This window comes from Protobothrops mucrosquamatus, unplaced genomic scaffold (assembly GCF_001527695.2).
Source record: "Protobothrops mucrosquamatus isolate PMUCROS unplaced genomic scaffold, P.Mucros_1.0 scaffold173, whole genome shotgun sequence".
Taxonomy (NCBI): Eukaryota; Metazoa; Chordata; class Lepidosauria; order Squamata; family Viperidae; genus Protobothrops; species Protobothrops mucrosquamatus.
In genome coordinates this window covers 559,379-579,301 of record NW_015386533.1, presented here as the reverse complement: position 1 = coordinate 579,301, position 19,923 = coordinate 559,379, and the positions used below count along the sequence as shown (strand labels likewise).

At 38.0% G+C, this 19,923-nt stretch overlaps 2 protein-coding genes across 2 annotated transcripts in view; both read right to left on the bottom strand.

Moving 5' to 3' along the window:
* Positions 1–1,809, bottom strand: part of L3MBTL2 (L3MBTL histone methyl-lysine binding protein 2) — a 45,656-nt gene extending 43,847 nt beyond the window's left edge. The window contains exon 1 of the mRNA XM_015813598.2: positions 1,731–1,809. Within this exon, the coding sequence (XP_015669084.2) occupies positions 1,731–1,751 (21 nt within the window). The 5' untranslated portion in view covers positions 1,752–1,809. The remainder of the gene's footprint in view (positions 1–1,730) is intronic.
* An 8,593-nt stretch (positions 1,810–10,402) lies between these two features.
* The window catches only part of EP300 (E1A binding protein p300), an 83,037-nt gene continuing 73,516 nt past the window's right edge, over positions 10,403–19,923 (bottom strand). The window contains exons 27-31 of the mRNA XM_015813597.1: positions 18,087–18,252; positions 16,160–16,324; positions 15,616–15,777; positions 14,418–14,699; positions 10,403–13,801 (exon numbers count right to left, since the gene is read on the bottom strand). Of these exons, the coding sequence (XP_015669083.1) occupies positions 11,537–13,801; positions 14,418–14,699; positions 15,616–15,777; positions 16,160–16,324; positions 18,087–18,252 (3,040 nt within the window). The 3' untranslated portion in view covers positions 10,403–11,536. The remainder of the gene's footprint in view (positions 13,802–14,417; positions 14,700–15,615; positions 15,778–16,159; positions 16,325–18,086; positions 18,253–19,923) is intronic.

The window sequence follows — 19,923 nt, the reverse complement described above, 5'->3', positions numbered from 1 at the left end:
TATGCAAATATGAGTAGATAAACAGGTTCCACTTAGGTGGGAAGATAACAGTGCTCTGTGTTATCATGCTGACCACATGACCATGGAAACATCTTCAGGTAGCACTGTTTCAATGGCCTTGAAATGGAGATGAGCACTGCCCCTAAAACTGGCTACGACTAGCTGAGTAAAATCTGCAGGGAGTCCTTTACCCTTTTTACCTATCTCCAACCCTACTCCACTGAACATTGAACTATTGAAAGCATTATTTTAGAAGGTGGGGTTTCCTGTGAGGCAGGTAACATGAATAGGAATAGGAATAGAATAGAATAACAGAGTTGGAAGGAACCTTGGAGGTCTTCTACTCCAAGTCACTGCCCAGGTAGGAAACTCTATACCATTTCAGACAAATGGTTCTCCAATCTCTTCTTAAAATCTTCCAGAATTGGAACATTCACAACATCCGGAGGCAAGTTGTTCCACTGATTAATTGTTCTAAATGTTAGAAAATTTCTTCTTAGTTCTAGGTTGTTTCTCTCTTTGATTAGTTTCTATCCATTGCTTCTTCTCCTGTCCTTTGGAGAATAGCTTGACTCCCTCTTTTTTGTGGCAACCCGAGATATTGGAATACTGCTATCACATCACCCCTAGTCCTTCTCTTCATTAAGCTAGACATACCCAATTCCAGCAACCCTTTTTTATATGCTTTAGCCTCCAGTTCCCTAATCATCTTTGTTGCTCTTCTCTGCACTCTTTCTAGAGTCTCAACATCTTTTTTACATCTTGGTGACCAAAACTGGATGCAATATTCAATGCATTATTATTATTGGATGCAGTATTATATGTGGTTCATTGATTCTATCTCATCAGTTACACAAACAGGAACATTTGCAATGAGAATGCTGCAGCCTTTCTCCTTCACTAGCAGCAATATGGGATTCAAATGAAGTAGAGATTCCTTATGAGACTGGCAATATTATTATATGTGAGCCATTGAGTCTATCTCACTTTAAGATGTGTAAACTCCCACTCTCAGAATTGCCCAGATAACATGGTAGCTGGAGAATTTTGAAAGTTGAAGTCCACATATCTTAAAGTTGCGAAGTTTGAAAACACTATTGTAGAATTAAACTGATAATAGTGACACAGCTCCAGCCATACAGCTCCATCTTAGTTCAATGAGCTTATTTCAATGAGCTCTCAAGGCCTGCCTTCTCTCCCCCCCCCCCCCCAAACAGGCCATGGGATAGAGCAGATGATAAGATTACTTGTGTGATGCTTTGCTTTTTCTGTGACTGATTGCAGTAGCCTATAAATTTTATAAATGCACCATCAAGCAAGACAGGCAGGAATGTGGCAATTCCTGGCACCTCCAGTCACCGAGTAAAGAAAAAGTACATTCCAGTCTTTCGAGAGTTCAATATATATTGCATGATGGACAATTGGTAGTCCTGAGTTAAATATCTCAGATTGCTTGCGACAGATTGAACGAAAATATTTAATAATAAACAAGTTTCAGGAAACCCCCGAGGATGATTGTGGAAAACGGGACCTACGAATCTCTACTTTAAGAGTCCTACTTTCTATTTTCAAGTTAAAAACAAAACACAGGAACCCCAGATGTGGTAGACTATTCAGGTAAGATGCTCTTTCTTCCCGCTCGTAATTATCCAAAGAAAAATCCCCTGTAACTTTTAGCGCCGAATGTCTCTCTGAGTGCGGTGGACACAAGTCGGCTAAATATATTTTACCTCGCCTTCCTCCCGGTCCATGGCTCTTCAGCACACGCCAATAACCCCACGCCACTATCCCGAGCGGCAAGAGGCTGCCGAGCGCGCACTGCTTTTCCCTTCAGGCGCACCCCGGACACCAATAGGCAAACCAGTCTCACGGTCCTTTACGCGCCTCGAACACACAGAGGCCTGCCCGCGTTTGCAGCGCCACCAATGAAGAGAAAGAATCGATCGCGGCAGAAGGACCAGCTTAAAAATGACTACCAATCACAACGTTTCCTTCTGCCCCAAGGAACGCTGGGAATTAAAGTTCTTAAAGTGTCGGTTTTCTTTGGAGAATTACGGGCCGCTACTCCCACCTTTCTTCTCCATATGGCTGCTGGGGAGGGTGCCTATTATTGTACTATAAGATTAATAGTTCCAATACATTGAAAGGGGTTCCGAATTGGGGAAGTGCTCTGTTTCTTCCCCCTCCCAGGAGGAAAAAGGTGGGCGACACCGTGTCTGCTTCAGCCCAAATGTCTAAAGCAGGGGTAGGCAACCTTAGCTCTTTTATGACTCGTGGACTTCAACTCCCAGAATTCCTGAGCCAGCATAGCTGGCTCAGGAATTCTGGGAGTTGAAGTCCACGAGTCATAAAAGAGCCAAGGTTGCCTACCCCTGGTCTAAAGAATGTCTTAAGGGGAGTTCCGAAACTGTAAAACGAAACAAAACGTCTCTTTTTGCCAGCCATCCCCTAATTCTAATCGGGCCTTGGCACAGGCAGCCGTATTTCCCATTTGCTATCACTCATCTTTTAGCATTATGAAGGCACAGCTCTTTTCTCACCCTTTCCTCAAGTATCATTGGATATGGCTAATCTCTGCTTAAGGTGCCAATTAATTCCTCCTTTTGAATATTTGCTCAGAAATATTTACCATTAATTAGGACGTTTATACATAAGTATTTTTTACCTATTTTACAGTTAACTTTTACCAGTAATTCTATATAGACTGAAACCTAAGAATTTTAGCTTTCTATTCCTTTTAGATACCGTTTCATATTTCAAAATGAGGAATGAAGATCCTACTATACTGTGTGTTAGAGCCCTCAATTTCTGTCCTGATGTCCTGCTCTTAAATTTTGCCCTTCAGATCTTTTGGATTATGTTTACCACTCTGACAATAAACAAACCCAATTAGGATGAGGAACCCATTTGAAGTGCAGTTATTTCAAGGACTAGACAGTAAGAGGAACATCTGTAGTGTTCAAAATCACCGCTCCTTTTGATATACCTCATTATTTCTTTTTTCTTGATTCTTGTTGGCTTATATTTTTGTAATCTTCCTGTGTTTTGCTCTCCAATAGCTAATATTTTCATTGTGTGAGACTTTTTGTTTTATGGTTGGATTCCCTCAAGTCCCTTTTTTCTCATTCTCCTACCTATTCTTGGGGCATTTCAATAGTCACCAGGTTCACCCCTGAAAACTTTTTTATGCCACTTGAGCTATGTCCTCACTATTGCTCTAATCTCTTGCAGATAATCAGTGGAAGATGCAAAAAAGCTTCTCTTCCCTGGTAGACAGGGAATTCTCCCTCAATTTAAAAAGTGCTACAAAATGATGGCAAGGCAAATGGAGAAAGCCTCCCCCCCCCACGCCCCCGGCCTTTAAAACCCCAATTGGATAAAGGTGTCATTTCTTCTTGGATTGCCATTTTATTATTATTATTGTTTTGTGGATTTGTACATTTTTTGTTAGATTCTGTGGAAATTTCTGTAACTTGCCCCATCACTTAGGTGGAGTTGGTGGCCACATAAATATTTAAATAAATAAGGACAAAGCACGTAATACTGCCGATTTTACAGTTCCAACATTAGCCCTGGAATTGTTTTTGCTGGTTCCTCCTGCATTGCAGATGTCCTAGAAGTTAATCAGCTCAACAACAGAATCCCAGAACTGTGGGAACATAGCAGCACAATTCCAATCTGCTGTATGTACATGATGCATATAGAAGGGCCTTACAAATGTTCTTCACCTGACATACAACAATTTTTTGTATCACCTTTGCACCAAGGACATCTTCTCTACTCTTGAAGTAATTTTCAATCCATATAGCGCAGCATCTCTAAATGTTCTTTTGACAAACTCACTTGAAAACTTTGCCTCCTTGCTTTTCTATTTTGGCAAGCATTCCACGTAGGTAATCATTTCATTTTAACAATAACAAAAAAAACAAATGCGGCAAAACAGATGTATCTTAACAACCTCTATCTTAATAGCCCAGACAGAATTATACTTGGAGAGTCCTTTAGATAGGCCAAAATAATTTTAGGGTTTAAAGGTCAGTACCAATACCTTAAACTGTGCCTGAAAAAAAAAGAATTAATACAGATTATTGCTATATCCTATTATTTTTGTTAACTGCTGTTCATGCCATTTACAACTTCTGGGTATATTGCAGGAATCAAGATAGTATGTAACAAGATGTGGATATCTGCCACCAATCCTATCAGTTTACTTCCTTGGGATTTAGAATTTAAGAGAATATATTGCATACCATCTCTAAACTCTACCATAAGCTTCACACAGTTGTTAAAAAGCACGGGAAACAAGATGGAATCTTGTAGGACATCACAGATCAATGGCCTAAGGCAGTGGTGGCGAACCTATGGCATGAGTGCCAGAGGTGGCACTCAGAGCCCTCTCTGTGGGCACGTGCGCTGTCGCCCCAGTCCTAGGCCTTCAGCTGGGTTTTATAAAAACCTTCTCGCTTTAGGCCTCTGCCGCCGTGTGCAAAAAAAAAAAAGGTTCAATCAATCAGTCAATTTCAATTTCTTGCGGCAAAAAAAAGATGTTGCAAAGTTGGAATTGATTGAACTTTTTAGTCCCATCCAGTCTGCTGTTAGCACCGCAGCCACACCCAGCCAATGGGCCACGCCCCAATTGGCCACACCCAGCCAATGGGCCACACCCACCTGGCACCCGACAATGCATAAGTGGGTTTTGGGTTGCAGCTTGGGCACTCGGTCTCTAAAAGGTTCGCCATCACTGGCCTAAGAATCCAAACAGAAATCATTTGACATTAATATAACCTGACAGGCAGATTGGAATCACTATGAAACATAGTTTTCAAGGCCAAATTTTGCCAGATGCTTCAGAGGGATACCATGGGCTGATATGTCTGAGATCAAACTACAGTATTCCTTCCAAACTTCATCCATTCATTACACAATATTACTATCCATTACACTGAATAATCTTTATCTTGCACTCCTTTGCCCCCAATAATTATCAAACCTCGTGACATCTGTATGATAAAAATTGCAACCTTTTTTCTCTTTTTTCTTACATGACTGATCACTTGCTTTGGTCTCTGGTCACGCTGGTCTTTCACTATTTTGCCTTGTTAAATTCACCTATGTAGAGAACTCTCCTACCAAAAATACAAAGGATGTTTTGTTTTCTAGTTTTAAGTTTTTCAGGGCAGAAAACTATTTTTTTCTTATTTTTAAGATAAGCATTATAGATACTAATAGTGTCCTATAAAAATAATGACATTAAAGCCAATAAAATGTAGAGGAAAACTGTAGGAGAAAAGTAAACAAGAGAATGGTATGAAATAACTGAAACAAACTAAAGCATCAATTTATATAATAAAAGGAAAAAAAGCACTACAGATAATAATAGCATGAGAGGCTCCATTAAGAGATACAACTCTACATTTTAAAGATAAAAGCAATATTGTCTTAATTCAGATCTGATTTTTTTATGACTAATCTCACTGATTTCACTTGGCAGTAAAGATTTCCTGTAATCATATAGCTGTAAAGTTGGAAGAGACACATAAATATCATCTACTTTGCAAGACTGTCCAGCTATATATGATATAAAAGGATATATCTTCAGCTAAATGACTGTTTATATATTTATTGAATGTATTTACTGCCCATCTCTCTGCAAGGAGATAGTTTAATAGTTAATATTTGGCACCTTTATTTCTATTAAGTGCTTTCTGTGAATATAGTAATTTTCAAACTAGTTCAGAAATAATTTTAGGGTAAATATTAGAAGTGCTTCACAATTAAGCAAGTAAAAAGTTATAATCTTTTCAATGGACTTGCTGACACTTCCATCCCTAAGGCAGGAAAACTTTAGATACATAGCTTTTGCCAATGATGCTATTGTTAAAAATATTAGGACAGGTTTAAAATAAGAATCTTACAAACTTGGTAAGCCAATTTAAAGCTCAAGGGGGTAGTTGGAGACACGAAGTGGCAGCAACCTCATGGAATTTTAACATTTTCCTCAGTGGTGGGATTCAAATATATGAACAACCAGTTCTCTGTGTGGATGCCGCTTCTGGAAGTCCATTCTGGGCCTGGGCAACAGAAAATTAGCTACCAGTTCTGCCGAAGTAGTGCGAATCGGCTGAATCCCACCACTGATTTTCCTGCATCAATACATTTTCAAAAATGCTGAAAGATAATTTAAAAAGCATCTGGGCTGCTTGCAAGATATTCACATTGCTTTGACCTAATCCCTAATCTATTCTTGTAATAGGAAATACAGCATAGGAAATAGGAGCATAGTCACATGTATTATGAAAAGCATATGCTACAATATGTAGCAATATAAAAATATGAATATAGTAATTTCTTTGTTCAGCACTGCACCAAAACAGAATAATGACACATATCTAGCCTGTTCTTTCTTTCAAGGGTCACTCAACCTAAATTATTGTTATCCAAGTTACTACTCCAGTAAGAAATCCTGAGTTCTCTTTATGCACAACTATATAAAGTGATTGCATAACTGAAGTGCAGGATAACATACCTCTTCTTGAAGAGACAGCCAAAACTTACCAAAGGGATGTTTAATTCAAAATTGTCATGGAAATGAGTATGATTAATATATTAGGTCTTGTCAATTCTTTAATTCAATTCTTGTCTGAAAATAGTTTACATACAAAGGATAGCAGATTATATATCAAAACAAAACTAAAAAGATTCTCATCTTGCCTCATTTTAAAATTCAAATGAAGAGGCAGCAGATTTACAGCTACTAGGAGCTATTAGCCAAGATCTACCAACTGGAGTGTTGTGTTGAAATTATATAAACATTTCCTATTTGGAATAAATTTTGAGTAGCCCAAAAGAATCAGTCTTTTCATACAAAACTTTAAATGTCATGCATCACAAGCCCAAGGAAATCAATCTATTACAGCTGTAACTGGCAATATATTACATTAAATATTCAAACTGGTTGCTATATGACATATGACCTTGGAGAACTGCTAAGTACTGCAACATTTTAACTGGGAAAAAAAATTACTCATCTATGGGACCTGACTTTTGGTACACCTTGTATCTTCTACCATCCTCATTCCCGTTGTTTAGAAAAGCCATGGACACCCGGTACTTCACCAAGGCTTTTGGCAGACCTTTCACTTCATTGCACTTGCCATCTTTTTTCTTCATTTTATTGTAAATTTTAGTTTGATTATGGTGAATTGCTCAGAGTCATTGAGAATCAGGTGGCATCCAAGTTTAAATCTTCATAATAATCTAATCTTTTGCCTACCAAGTTAGCTTGTCAGATGCCAATATTCCAAAAATGTTTTACCAATAAGGTGGTAATATTATCACTGATTTTGTAGAAGAGTGGGAGGATACAGTAGTTTCCCTATCTTTAGAAACAGTTCTTTAGGAACAACTTCATGATTAGATATACACTGGTATGCAAATCAGAACTCAGCTGACATAGTTGTTTTCTCTAAGAGTAATAAATCTTTAGGAAGAAAAATAAGTTCTTTCAAACAGTATGCGCCCAAGAAATCACATCTAGTTATTTGACACTGTTCATTTTTACTCATACCAACACAGTCCGAATTCCATACTGGCAGGTTATTTCCAACTCTTCCTTCCAGTAGTTGATACATTCTATTTCTACCTCAATGTGTCAGAGCAATTAAAGGTCATGAATACCCCCCATGCATAGGCAGGAGCAAAAGTCCTCATAGCTGTGCTATTTTTTTTTTATCTAGAGTCAGGTATAATCTTTTATATAACTCAGAAATATCTACTCATATCTTACTTGGATTATTTCAGGATGCTGGGAAAACAATATAGATGACCGAATAGGTACCAATCCAGACATGACATTTGTGTAGATTTGCAATCTGCAGTATTCAACACTATTTTTGTCTTTCATTTTCACTATATTTTATTGAATTTTATACCTAAGTTCCTCAGTAAGGTGGAAGCTTCATTATTTTGTAAGGTAATGGTCCATTAGAATTGGGCAGTCAATAAATTTAAATAAAATAAATAAAAATTAGTACCAATGAGTAATTCTTAGAGATATTGATCATATTTAGTAAGTGGGGCAGTTGTACTATTATATTTTCTGTAACAACCTTCTATGTTCCTAAATAAACAAAATGTATTTGGAAACCACTTTTTTTGATAAATAATCCCAACAGAGATTGACATTTGATAAGGTATTCACCCAACACCTCAAAGGCATGTAATTCACATACCGTATATCTTGTTTCTCAATTCAACAATGCATCCTAGGCACCTATTAAGTTAATTATTGATTTAATACTAATACTATGCTTTAGAGATAGCTCTGCATGTGCTGTGATTTCATATTAAACAGAAATCTGTGATCTTGTATATTGTTAACAAAAAATATAACTTTTTGTATAGCTCTTAGCTGGGAAATATACAAGTTACTTTACAATGAAATCCTAAACATTTTTGAAGACGCAAATATTTTTGTAAATTATACATGACTATGCCGTTTCTGCAGGACAAAAGAATAATTCAACTTTAAGATGTCTGAGATTAAGAAATAAGCTTCTGAGTTTACATGTTATCATGAAAGAGAATGGGGCCTTCAGACAGGAATATCTCCAACTTGCTATACCAATCAAAAACATAATTAAAATTTAGTCTAGTTGCACTAAGAAGTGCCACATATCTAATTCTTTTAGAGGAGCATTTCTAATTGTTAACTGTAATTAAGCCCTAAAAAGGAGCATAATATATAACCTACATCCATTGACAAAACAGATTAAGGCTACTATAAATCTTTTTTAAAATGGAACCAGTAAGGTCAGTTTAATTAGCTACTATATTATGCTTCCAAATAAAGCATGCAAAAAGAATGAATTTATATAGATAAAAATGAAACAATAATTTACAGGTAGTCTCAAATTATGACTGTAATGGAGCCTGACATTTCTGTTGTACATCATGGCAGTTGTTAAATTTTGCCACCCATATATATGACTGACCCGATTTTACATTTTTCCCCCAGCAGTTGTTAAGAGAACCCATTTTCCACAACGGACATTCTTTTTTGGCAGAAACTATAAGTTAAATACTGGTTTCTGGCAAAAAATATATAGAAAATCACAGCCACATGACTGCAGGATGCTGCAAACAATGTGGGCTGGTTGCAAAGTACAAAAATGCAATCATCATGTGACTGCACATGGGGGCTGACCATCAGAACTTCAAATGCAGATTGTAAGTATCTTTTGGGGGGTTCATTATAACTTTGAACTTGTCATAAGTCAAGGACTACTAGAATGCTTAATGAATAGAAATCCACTCTAACAAATACAAAACATAAATTTGGCAAAATGGTTACTCATCCAAGTTATATTGACCATTTCAATTTAAATTGAATTTTGATACTACAGACCATTGCAGGTGTACAATTTAGCATATTTTGTGTGAATTATATTTGTACTAGGAATTGTACAATATTGTATTGTATATTCCTGTTTTTCTCTTTTCTGCTCGTATTTCCATATTAAGCTTATCTGTACCCTTTCATCTTTATTTGATGTTCAATCACTAATGCTCTAATCTGCTATTCTAAAAAGACATTGATTATTCCTAGGGGTTACCCAAAATAAGAACCTGACCATAGTTTTGAGCCAATCCAGAAATGGATACAAGACATCATATATAATTTAGAAGACCTTATCTTTACCAACACATGTAGATATCAAGATGACAGAATTTCCATATGTTAATACATGAGACAAGGCAAAAACTTCCTCAGATTCTCAGGTCCACCCATATCAGAAGAAATCAAGATGTATCTTTAGATTCCTTGTATAATTGCAATGTACTTATTAACAGATATGTAGCTAAGAATTATTTACTCTTATTTAATTTAGTGGGCATGAAAAACCTCAAACTACAAAACTGCTGTTCTTGGTGAAGGGTGTATATCAAAGCATTTTTATAATTAAAATCTGTAACTGCTGGAGTGGTCAAAATGTGCCTGAAATTTTCATTACTTTCATTATTCTTGAATCAGAATGCAAAGCAACTTCCTGAATCACAGAAGAGTAAGCCTGCACAGCTCAAAAATCTGCACACTGATCATGTTTGCTTGAGGCTGAAGTGCAACCAAGTCAAATATGCAATTATCACCCACCTGGATATTAAAAATGTCTGTACTTTTCAAAGCACAAATAAAAGCAAATACAAAGGCACACCAAAATGGACAGTCATTGTCTTCATTACAGTCTAAAACACCCACCTTTAAAAAAGACCAAACACAAGTATAATATGTACACGGATTGGATTTTCATAGGTTGTCTGTAAAAGCATACCATCTTCTTTCCCCATTGTAAAATAAGCACCAACCGTAGGGAAAAGAAGAAGGGAAGCATAAAAAAACCAGTCTGTCTCACACAGTTTATTTAACAATAGGTAATAAGAAATCAATTAACAGTCTATACAGTGATCGAAAGTTCATATTTATAAGTAATCAACTTTAATTGCATGATTTACAACATTTGAGGGTTTTTTGCTTTCTATTTTCAAGTTTTACAGAAAATGGAAGAGGAGAAAAAGGGAAGGAAGGGAAAGAGAAAGCAAGCATAAAGAAGAAACCCCAGGGATTTTTGCTCAGGTTAAAATTTTACCCTTGGAATAGTTTCTTACCCTCTTTAGTTTTTTCCTTTGTTAGATGTAAAAATAACAAAAAATCTTTCAGGAAAACAAACCACAATATATATACTACATCCATTTGGCAGCTGCCCCCATATATTTGCAAAAAAGTTTTCTTTTCTACATGTACAAATTTTAATACTTGAAGTTTAAGCTCAGACTCTGGTATAGAAAATTCTTGGAGGACAAAAGTAGACTTCAGAGGGGAGACTGGATTTCTTAATATTTTTTTTTACAGTTTTTAAAAGAATTGACATCTTTCCAACCAAGGAAGAAAATTGGTATTTATCTTTAATATATATTTATATATATATTTATATATATATATATGCACTGTAATTTTAAAGCAACATTCACCTTTTTTTTGTCCTCCAGTTTAGGTAATGTTCTTTTTTTTGTTTGTTTTGTTTTCGTTGCTGTTTTTGCAGTAGACAAGAGGAAAACCAGAATAGGGTAAAGTTAACCATTTGCCTCAGTAAATTATAACTATCAATATTACATATTTTCATTAATTTAAAAAAAATAAAACCTATTGGAGGCTAGTGAAGGAAGTCATTTGGTCAGCAGCCAAACAACTATCCACTCCCAAGCACCTCCCCAACGCACGCGAAGGGAAAACAAAAACAAAAAAAAGGACCGGTTACAGTCCCAGCCATAACAAAAATATATTTTCTTTGTATTCCATTGTCCCCCATTTCAGTTGGGGTTTTTTTGTTTGTTTTTAAAACCACAAACTACTGTTGCAGATTTCAGGTGTATTCCAGGGAAAATGTTCTGCTAAGAAAGATTCAAAAAATTGTCTTCAGTACAAAACCTCTTGAGAAAATAAGTTTTTTTTTTTGCTCCCAAAATGCTACAACGTATCTTAGCGTATGTCTAGTGTACTCTGTGAAAGATTTGAATTTAAGTCTGAATTATCTGAGCTGAGTCCCAGTTCTGTGGCACCTGCACCATGGAGCCCTGCCATGCCTGGATTATTAGCAAGCTGAGAAAGCATTGCACTCTGGTCCGAGCTGGCAAAGTGCCCTTGATCCATGGGGTTAGCCTGGGCAGCTACCAGTCCTGGATGTGGGGAGCTGGTTTGTGGGGAGACGTGATGTGGAGAAGGTTGAGGCTGCATCCTAGGGGAAGGGCTGGAGTGGGGTGGCTGGGACTGGGGGCGTGGTGAGGGGACAGGTTGTGGAGAACGAACTTGATTGGTAAGCGATGATGGAATCTGTTGACCTTGTAAGTGTGGGGACTGGGCCTGATTAGGAAGCATGTGTTGCTGAGGACTCATAGGATTTGGCTGAGCTGGGGATCCAATTTGCTGTTGGAGTAATCGCTGTTGGTAAGCCTGCTGCAAATTTGATCCTGTGTCTGCACTCATTGCCTGAGGAAGCTGGCTCATCTGTCCCATATTTCCTTGCTGCAACTGCTGCATATGATGCTGCATTCGTTGCTGCTGCTGTTGCTGCTGCTGCTGCTGCTGCTGCTGATACCCAACTCCTTGAGGCTGTTGGAACTGGTTATGATTGGCTATGCCAGGACCTAAATTTGGTCCTGTTCCTTGTTGCTGCTGCTGACGCTGTTGTTCAATCATCTGTCGTCTTAGCAAGAGATCCCGGAACTGGGGAGACATTCCCGAATGATTCATGTTCATTGGCTGTGCCTGAGGATTCATCCCACCCATGGCTTGTTGGGGTGGAGGCTGCTGAGGCGGTGACTGCTGAGGCATGCTAGGCCTCTGAACACCTGCTTGCATTGGATTCATGTTCTGCATGGCTGGATTTGAGTGAACACCTTGTTGTCCTGGCATGACCTGCTGCTGTTGCTGCTGCTGCTGCAGACCTGGCTGGCCCTGAGGCATCCCAGGCTGTCCCGGCATGCCTTGTGGATTCGGGTTACCAGCATACTTGGCAGCCCGTTGCTTAATGAAAGCAGCTAACAACTGAGGGTTTGAATGCAAGATGTTAAGCACCTGCTGCTGCTGCATGGGAGAGCTGGGAGACCTGAGAGTCCGCAGCAGGTTTTGTAAGGCTGCCTGAGGCAGAGAGCCTGGTTTTGATGGAGCTGTACCAGGTACCTGACCCATTCCTGGTTGTTGTGACATATTCATTGGCTGTCCAGGTTGGGCCATTGACATCATTGTCGGTCTTTGCATTCCGGGCTGCAGCTGCTGAGGTTGTGGCAACCCACCTTGGGCCCATGCTGGCTGCTGCTGAATTCCTGTTGATCCCATCCCTTGGTCTATGTGCCCACCAGGACCTCTGGCCATCTGAGGTGGTGTTACAGTCATAGGCTGTATTGGATTCATTTGAGGCATTGGGTGTTGAATAGGCCTCTGGAAGATTGGAACATGAGCCATCTGCCGCTGGTGATCTGCTACTCGTTGTATCTGCATGGCTATTTCCACGGCAGCTGCAGGAGGACCCTGGATAGGTGGCTGAACAGTCTGAGGAGTTGTTGGAGGAGTTATCTGGCCACCTGCCTTGCCTTGAGACACAGCACCAGGAGGTTGAGTTCTTGCAATGCTATATGGAGGCATGTTATTAGGAGGCGCAGATTGTGGTTGTGAAGCAGGCTGTGGTGGAGGCTGAGGCTGTGGTGTTTGAGGAGTTGGTGGCTGCTGGCCTGTTGGAGTAGTTGGTGTGGCTGGTGTAGGTGAAGGCAACCCTTGCTGTTGTCCTACTATGCCTGTCCTCTGCATACTTGCCATCCTCCTCCGGAGCATCTGGGCCTGTTGTAGGCGATGCTGAAGCTGTTGCTGACGAAGTTTATGTTTGATATTTAGGCAAAATGGCACTGGGCACTTGTTCTCCTGGCAGTGCTTAGCATGGTAGCAGCAAAGAGCAATGAGTTGTTTGCAAATTGGACACCCTCCATTGGTTTTGCGTTTGCAACCTTTGGTGTGCTGGACGACTCTCTTCATTTTCTGACAAGATGGCAATGAACAGTTGGCATTGCGACATTGACAGGCATGAACCAAAGACTGGATGCAACGCTGGATACTCAGGCGACGTGAATCACCAGGACTCTGAGTGGTGGCTGTCTGTTGGTTGTTGCTCTCATCATCAATTCCAAGGCCAAGTTTCTCCATCTTGTGCTCATGGTTTTTAGTGTTATAGCAGGTAATGCACAAGTCATAATCCTAAACACAGAAATTATTATAGTCAGATACTTGGAACTTTAGACCAACAGAGGTTCACTAGTTTATAACTCTAGATAACTGTATGAATTGAAGACTACATTATGTTCTACCAATTTCAATATGATAATGGTAATGTTATCTAAGACAACATTTTTATATTTTATGTACGTAAGCATTTTTGTCCAGATAAAACAGAAAAATTTATTAAAATAAGCAAAAGTAAAAAGCTGGGCAAGTTAATCAAATGCTTACTAGAGTTAATAGTATATCAAAACTATACAATGAAGATTACAGAAAGTACTGCATTGGTACTAATATACAAAGAATCACAAATCAAGGGCTTTCTCCTATTTTATACTGATGTAGTCTTATATGTATAAGCCCATAGAATTCTCAGGTAAATAAAATAGGTAATGTACTACCTTTAATAGGGATTCCTATCATTTCATGGATCTCTGTCATATAAAGTTATCAAGCAGGGTGGAGCTATATTGAGATGTCAGAGGCATCTATATATTTATTATCCAATGATTAAGCATTTACAAGGAAAAATAACAGGCAAAGAAATTCCTGAAATGCAAGTTTAACCAGCTGGTTCACTATAGGTTAGGCATACCTCACAAACAGTGCAATGCCATCTTGTCTCCACGTGGTGCTTGCACTCATTGCAGGTGTACACAAAACGGTCTTGGCTCTGTGTATGCAGCTCTACTAGCATACACATAGTTGACCACATTGCTCTTCGTAGTGAAGAAAACTCAAGATGTTTGTCTCTGGCAAGAGTAAGGAAGGCATCACGCCCATCCATTAAGTCACATGGAATAAGTGGGTCAGGTTCAATGATGGGAGGCAGAGAGTTGGCTTGAGGACCAGCAATGAGACGGATCACAAAGAATACCTGTAAAAGAGACAGGTCTATTTTAGGTTCTCTTCTAAGCAACATTTTTTAAATATAGAAAGTTTGATAATCTATGCTTTTAATTTCAGTGTTAAATGTTTGTATAGGTTACAGATATCAGATACCAGGCTTTAATTCTTTTTAATTTCATCAAATGCTTATTAGAGCAGTAAGTATAATTTGCAGCAATCCTTCTACCATGTACTAATTAAACATTGAAATCTAGTCATTTAGTTTTCTTTAGTGATCCAGTTATGATCAATGGCAAGTAAGTGGTAGTGCAAGTAAATGGGGGCTTAACTAAAACATGTGATTTTATTTCTTTTTACCTGGAAATGATAAATTATTGGTTGAATTTGCGTAGAATTCAGAGTCAGAGCAAAAAAAAAATTGACATATTACAACTTAATACACTGTGTGAATTCAGGCAACATTTCATTACAGATATTGTCAAACAATATCCATTATTTAAATAAAACAGATAACTTTCTTTTCTGAATATAATCAATTCACAATCATTAGGCTACTTTGGTAACTTTATTAACTTGGGTTATTTTAATCTGATTGAACAAATTGTGGGATAGACTGTTTTCCTCCATTATATATCTCGCATACTTTTTTCTTGTATGTACTTTAGACTGTAAGCCCATGAATATATTTTATATTGCACTCCCATCCTACAATTTGGCAAAAACGGTCAGTATCTTACATACACATAATAATAGTGCTTTAAAAAGCCAGCAATGCTATTAATTTCTAAAAAGCCATTGATACTGTTCCTGCTTTCTTATTAGCAAGGGCACGTTTCATTGTTTCTTTAGTCTCACTTGCCAACTTTGTCTTACATTTCCCTCCATCCACCCCTCCCTTTCAAACTCATTTTAGGAGGCCCCGGAAATGTTTACTTCACTCTTACCTCCTTGTGCTTTTCCATAGTGGCATAGAGTTTCTGGGAAAGATCATTGGAGACATTGGGCATGCCTGGCTTCTTTTTGTTACCACGACTTAAACTGCTCTTATTTTTACTGGTCTTCTTGTTGTTTTTCTTTTTGGCATTTTTACTGTCTCCTTTGCTAACCTGAAAATGAACAGAGTGAAGTTGAATGGCAAACTAAATTTTGTTTAAGGTCTTACCCTCCCCCCAGAAGGGCTGAAGAATCAGTTCGAGAAAACCTTCATTAATTCAGCCCAGGCCTTCTGAAACAGCCAAACAAGACTTATAACCATGTCTTAATCTCACTACAACAGGACTGAGAACAGTGGAACGTGGAACATCCTTCTAATCAATTTAATGTTATTCTTGAATTAAAATAAAGGACCTCTGGTTGGGCCTGAGTCACTTGCTCCTCTGCATCAATTAATTTATCAACATTTCTGGAGCAAAATATATCATTTATTTTCTCTACCTCTAACATTTTAAAATGTCAGAGATGAATTTTTGGTAGAAGCTATTTTCTTACATCAGTGCTCTCGTTGCTAGTGTTCTCTTCCCTTTTCCTCTCTTCCTCCTCTTGCTCTAATTCCTTAATGCTCTCCTCTAGAACATTTGGCCAGAAATCTCCTTCAAAATAGGGCAGCTCTTTTGCACTTGTTAGACGGTCTTCCGTTGCTTGCTTAAAAATATCCTGCAACATAAAATATTTTTCAGGACACATTTAACAATGTGAAAACAGTCAAATAGTTGTTAATTTTTTAATTTTTTTTTAAATTTTTGTTACTTTTAAAATAATAGAAAAGGAAAAAAACAAAAAAGAACAAAACAAAAAGATACAGACATTGTAAAATAAATACTGTATATAACAAGTTCTTAAAAAACAAATGAAAAAATACAACAGAAAAAGAAAATGAAATCTCTCTCTCTCTCTCTCTCTCTCTCTCTCTCTCTCTCTCTCTCTCTCACACACACACACACACACACACACAAACTGTATGGACCTGCAGCATTTTCAGCTTCTGAAATACTGAAACCTAAGATACCAAAACAACTTGTTAAATTCTTTAAAGTTAAAATTAAAAAAAATCCTATTACTGGTTTTTATCTATAATTGTTATCATATGTCAATTTGATATGAAGACATTAAGAGATGAATATAGAATTAGAGATTCCTACATTGCCTCGACCAGTGGTCCCTAATGGAACCAGTTCTGTGGGGAAAAAAAATTCCGCGGACAGAGACGAGTATTGTTTCATACGTTATCTAGATCCCACACCTGCACATATGAAGCTTTTTCCACTTGTGTGGACTGGTTCCTAGTGGGCTATGGACTGGTACCCTTCCGTGGCCCAGGGGTTGGGGACTCCTGAACTAGACAATGGAAGAATGTCTTCATTTCTATATTAAGAGTGTTGATGGATCTTGAAATATGACTTATAATTCTAAATAATATTTAGAATTTAGTAGACTCCCTTATAATTGTATAGATAAGGACTATCTAAGAAAGCATTTTGTTGGAGATGTAATAAGGACAACAATTCTTTAAAACACATGTTTTTATAATGTTCTATAATTACTAAAATTTTGGGAGAAAATAATGGACCATATAAATGAGATTGTGTGGTAAAAGCTAAAATTTTCAAAGGATAATAGTCTTTTAAATTACATGTCTATTACATGGAATATAACATGTAACTGGACAATGCGAAAGGATTATCTGTGCCTTTATTATGGCTAAAAAACTGATACTGCAGCATCAGAAAGATTCTTGTATGACCCCATTCTTTCAACGGATTGAAGCGGGGGTCCCCAACCTCCCAGGCCCCAGCCCAGTAGTGGCCTGTTTGGAACTGGGCTATGGAAGCAACGGGCGAGTGCATGCGCGGCTTCATTTCTGTGAGCAGTGGGCGCACGCACAGCTTCATTTGTGTGGGCGGCAGGTGTGCATACCCGCCACTCATGTGGAACCATCCTCTTTCTCCCCCCCCCGGCCGCGAAGCTGTAAACGTTGGGGATCACTGGATTAAAGACCTGATTACACTTGCCATCTATGAGATGATTATAGATGTAGACTTTATATGGACAAATATAATTAAATATGGGTTTCATTTATAAAAAATACAGTAGGTTAAACAAAATACAATAGCTATATTAATATATATGGTTGCATGTTTGATTAGAGAAATATATAAAATTGTAGGTATTTCTTGTTGTAATCATATATTATACTTTATAAAGTCCATTTTTTTAAGCCTCACAGCAAAAGATAGTTTTCCCAATCTACATTATGTATCTTTTAGATTTTTTTTAATTTAATGCACACTTGGAGGTGCAGAAAGATGAAATGATATGCAATATTGCTTTTAAAGACATTTTTATACTTTTCTGAAGTACTATGACTCAGGAATAAACAGGTAAATAAATGTGATACTTCAACTAATGCACAACTAACCTTATAATCATGGACAATGCGCTCTGACACAGATTTATCCAACATCTTTTTATACCATTCTTGCAGTCGTTTTGGTTTGGGAATTTTTTGATCAGGTGGATGGCAATGGAAAATGTAGTCATCTCCTTCACTAGGTGGGCAGGCCCAGATATGTCCAGTTGTATATCTAGTAGGAAAGAAATAAGTTATTAGTTCTATTATACATTATTTCAAATATACTGTACTTACCTTATTATCATTTGTTACCTTTTCAAAGCAAGAATGTACTCCACAAGATAGCTGAATCTGAAATATTCTAACTACTGTGTTTCCCCGAAAATAAGACCTGGTCTTATATTTTTTTGCCTGGTGCCTCCAAAAGAGGCACCAGATCTTATTTTTGGGGGATGTCTTACCCGCTTAGATTAGGACCACTGCAGCTAGGCCGCCCACGCCTCGACACCTTTTGTGTCGCTGCCCGAGTTCTTCTGTAGCTGCACGCCACGTGGTGCATTGAGAGCAGCGGCACTGGCACAAGCCAGGCAGCCTTCTGCTGCGAGTGGCGGCACTGTGGCTTCCTGCCATGAGTGGCAGCTGTGTCGCGAAGTACTATGTGGGATCCAGCCCTGAGTGGTAGCACCGCCGTAATGCACCATATGGCGTCCTGCCCTGAGCGGTGGCACTGGTGCAATGCACCGCAAGAGAACTCGGGCAGCAGCACGATAGCTGTCAGGGCATGGGAGCCCTGGCTGCAGCAGTCCTAAGGTAAACGGGTGCAGGGCGCATGGGACAGCTCCACCCCTCCCACTCCAGCTTGATTTTTATGCGTGCACCTCACCCCAAAACTAGGGCTTATTTTGGGGAAAACACGGTATGTCATATCTGAAAACATCAGAAGTAGTAAATAAAAAGGGGTTCAGAAGTTTTATAGACAAAAATACCTTCTGATGTAGAAATCAATCTGGAGACCACCCCAGAGCTATTTATGACCCGTTTTCAAACTTCCAACAGCTGCACTTGCTTTCTCTCTCTCATTCCCTCTATGTATTGCATTTTGGGCACTTTGCAACTGACTTCCATGTATGCCCATTTGTGACTGCGATTTTCAGTTTTTTTTGGGGGGGGGGGGATGGCCAACTTTCAGTGTTTACTTTTGTTTTCCATAAAAAATGCCCATTGGTGAAAATGGGTTTACTTAATGATTGCTGCAAAAAAATTCATAATGTTGAGCATGGTCATGTGCAGACTAGCTTAATTTTGGACTGTAATTTTGGACTCAATTATGATCGTATTTGAGGACTACCTGTAATCATAGGACACCATAGCTTGATGAACAGATAGAACTAGTATTGTTTCTATAAGACAAATATATTCTCTTCTCTTGGAATTATTCACTCATATTTTCTGAATGTTTACCAAATTATTTCTGCTTTAATTTATATTAACGATTATGAACATTTGAAATACACTTCTTCCATATTCTACTTTTAGAAACATAAAAACCTTGTTCATAAATACATAGTCACACTCAACACAATACATGCTTAACTTGTCATTGAAAAGTTATTTTTCCAAAATCAATATTAGTTATGATTGAAATAAACCAAGAAACAAACCAATGGATACAATTAACTGCATGTCTCTCTGCAGTTAATGATGGAGGCATAATCAGAATTTCCTTTTATAAGAGTAGCACTTTTTTCTTTGCTGCCTTTTCTCTAAACTATTTTCCTTTTCTAATTTTAAACTTAGATTAAGACTAGCCTAACAATGTATCACACATAATTTAATTTTACATTTCTCTCCCAAAATGATTAAAGCATCAATGAAGCCTTTAATAAAAGGCTACCAGTATTCT